Below are 3,499 nucleotides of genomic sequence, written 5' to 3' on the forward strand. Positions count from 1 at the left end.
GAAGACTTTGCATTTAGGCTGGTCCATGGTCGATCTCCATTAACCCCACCCCATTCTGCTTGGTCTCCTTCTCTATTCAGGAGAGAAAGCTTGGGTCAGAGCTGAGTCTGTTCCGGCACTGTATGTCCTTTTACTTATTTTCTCACACCAACCTTGAAAATTCCCTATTAGTTTTCCTCGTCAGTGAGTCCTTCTGTGTAAGTGTGTCTGTTTTATACTGCCTCAACCAAAGCAGCTTTCTCAGGGGCTCCACCACCCAACAGATATATGCCCAAAGGGTCTGGATGTGCTGAGCCTTCCTCCAGGGGTTGGTGACATAAAGGTAAACTGACCCAAGTACTATTTGGAAACACAGTACTTGTTTCCTTTAAAGTCAGATTTTGCAAACAAGAATAACCTTGAAAAAGACCTTCAGATCACGCTCAGGAACTTGGCCAACCACTTACTGCTCCCCTCCGCCATCGTACATAGGCTATTTATGCTGCAGGAGGGAGCCCCTGCACCCCACAATTCTGCTGTCCTCTTTGAGCACAAGAAAGCGGAGGGCTGGGTCAGGTGAGCCTCTGAGAGCTAAAGGTCTTCTCTCTTCTCCTTGGTGAGCAGGGTCACCTCAACAGAGTGCTTCTCTGTCCCTATGGGGCTACCTCTGTGGCTGTAACTTGAGCCTCTCCAAAGAATTCTTACCTGTTCTGGAGTTTCTTAGGGTCCGGGCTCCCCAACAACCTGGACCTACCTGTCAGCAGAACTATCCAGCAGTTCCCACCCTAGAACCTTAGGGCAGCAATGGGGCTGCACTGGCCATTAATGGCCATCATTCATTTTTAATCAGAAAGATCACAAGAAAGATGGTAAGCGGAACCCGGTCCGAGTCAATTTAAATAATATTCCCGGGGAAATCCAATCACTTAAAACTGAGACACCTACGCTAGGGAGAGAGCGCGCCCCGCCCGTCTGGCGGGGAAGAGCGCGCCGGCTGAATTAATCAAGATCAAGGGGCTCCGGGGCTGAGAGCTCAGCCTTAACCCTTCCAGCGCCGCGGGGTACCCAGGTGCCGGAAGAAGAGCGCGGCGGGCAACGGCCGAGATGCCCAGAGAGACCCAGCGCAGGCCGGCTCTGTTCATCTCCCCGGCCCCGCACGCTTCGCCCGGGACCCTGGCGCTCAGGCGCTCCGGCGCGAGGCCACAGGCTCCCGAGGCGGCGACAGCGGTGAGCAGCAGCCGCTTCCCGCAGCCTGGGCGCGCCCCGGGCTCCTCCTCCCGCCCCAGCGTGGCCAAGTGAGCACCGCTCGGGCCGCAGGTAGCCGGGGCGCGGGAGGCGGCGCGCGCGGGACCCATCGCAGCGCCGGGGCCAGACGGAGCTCCGAGCCTCGCGGTCCCGGACGCCAGCGGAGATCTGCGCCGGCCATGTGGGGTCCTGGGGTCACCGCCGAGGGCCTTTCGGTGGCTCCAGCGCCACCGCCGCTGCTGCCGCTGCTGCTGCTGCTGGCGCTGGCGTTGGTGGCGCCCTCGCGGGGCGGCGGGGGCTGCGCGGAGCTGGCGTGCGGTGAGCGGGAGCGCTGCTGCGACTCGGCCAACGCCACGGCCGTGCGCTGCTGCAAGCTGCCGCTCCACGCCTTCCTGGACAACGTGGGCTGGTTCGTCCGCAAGCTCTCTGGGCTTCTCATCCTGCTGGTGCTCTTCGCCATCGGCTACTTCCTGCAGCGCATCATCTGCCCCAGCCCACGCAGGTACCCGCGTGGCCAGGCGCGACCTGGCCAGGCACGACCCGGGCCTCCCGGGAGTGCGGGACCGCCCGGGACCGCGGGGCCACCCGACGACGACGACGACTCGCCCGCTCTGCTGCGCGACGAGGTGGCCGCGGGCTCGCAGGACTCACTGTTGGATAGTGGTGGTGGTCGGGGCCGAGGAAGTGGCGGACGCCTCCCTCCCTCCTGCGTTTCGGAGCACGAGCTGCACGTGGTGTCACCGGTGTTCCTCCAGCTGCCCAGCTACGAGGAGGTCAAGTACCTGCCCACCTATGAGGAGTCCATGCGGCTGCAGCAGCTCAGCCCGGCGGAGGTCGTGCTGCCCGTGTCGGTGCTCGGCCGCCCGCGAGGCGGCAGTGCCGGGGACTCCGACGGCGGCCAGGGCCGTTTCCCGCTCATCTGAGTTCAGGGATCCTCATGGGGATCGCCCGGATCCTACAAGGTTGGGGGCTGCGGGTGGCACGCAACAGCTGGTGTGTTGGCGACCGCCACTGACTGCCTCTGACCACACCTAGCATCCCTGCACAACCTGTAGCCCCGCGCCTGGGTTGGGGTCAGTCCCCTCCCTCTCGTTTCCCGGGGAATCTGTGTTTTTCTATGTTTCTTTGGGCTCAAGGCTGGGCAGCTCGGCGGGGCAATGGCTTAGGACTAGCCCCCAGCTCTTCTTGGACGGCCATCCCCGCCCTCTGCCATGCCTCCCCTTGTGTTCACTGTAAGTGCCTGCTTCTCCAATCCAAAAGAACAGGTAAACCGTTTGGTGTGTTTAGAGACCAGCGGCTTGCTTTACTGTTGTTAAAAGGGAAGGAGCGTAGGTCCATTCCTTGCTCTCCTGCTTGAACGGGTCACAGTCTCCCAGGACATAATGGTGAGGAGCCTTTGGCTCTGGACCAGGACCAGTGACTGCTGCATGCAGTCTGTGGAAGCAGCGCTTGACTGTGATGCGATCCCTGTGAAGGACCCAGAAAACCCTTTGGTGTCTTCCTGGCTCACAGTTTTGTTGGGGAAGGGGTACCATGATGGATGGCTTAGTGGCTGCAGCTGTTCAAGATGTAGCAACTAATTAATCCAGACCGTATTTGTAATGTGGTACCAGCGGACTTTGATTTTTTCAGTATGTAGACTGTTTATTTTGTCCTTTATTTTTATATTTTATCATGCATTAGACAGTTCAACAAGTTGACAAGATAATCAGTTTTGTTTTAGGCCAGTTACCGTCAAGAAATCGCCCACGTGTTGTCACTGTTTAATACAGTGTTGGACATCATTTCATTAAGGGAGGTCAGGGTCAAGCAGGAAATGTGACATAAAAACATGAAGGATATCTTATTTTCACTATTTGAGAATATATTTTATTTTTAGTACTGAAGCATAATACATAACTTTTTATAATAACTGTGTACATTATGTAGCCTGTCTCTGAACTGTATCATTCATCATGGAATCATGTAAAAGGAATATACATATATATATATATATATATATATATATATATATATATATATATATATATATATATATATATATATATATATATATATATATGCCACACCATGTAGCAAGATGGCTTGCCTGGATTTCCTTCTCTATTTTTCATCTGAGGTACATTCTGCAATGTGATTCTAAACATAAAGATGGACTAGTAACTTTCGTTTAAATCTGAAAATTTTCAGTAATGTCCAAAGATGGATTCACCCAACCTATGTTTATTAAAATTAAGCGGTATCATTTTACTAGATTTACCATTCTGGGACATTC

The 3,499-nt window shown here is 54.7% G+C and overlaps 1 protein-coding gene across 1 annotated transcript; it reads left to right on the plus strand.

Moving 5' to 3' along the window:
* Positions 1-943: 943 nt before the first annotated feature.
* C3H3orf80 (chromosome 3 C3orf80 homolog) lies at positions 944-3,190 on the plus strand. Its single transcript, XM_029474907.1, has one exon. It carries the CDS (start codon positions 1,404-1,406, stop codon positions 2,145-2,147), a length of 744 nt encoding a protein of 247 aa, XP_029330767.1. The 5' UTR covers positions 944-1,403; the 3' UTR covers positions 2,148-3,190.
* Positions 3,191-3,499: the final 309 nt, after the last annotated feature.

Source organism: Mus caroli, chromosome 3, assembly GCF_900094665.2.
Source record: "Mus caroli chromosome 3, CAROLI_EIJ_v1.1, whole genome shotgun sequence".
NCBI lineage: Eukaryota > Metazoa > Chordata > Mammalia > Rodentia > Muridae > Mus > Mus caroli.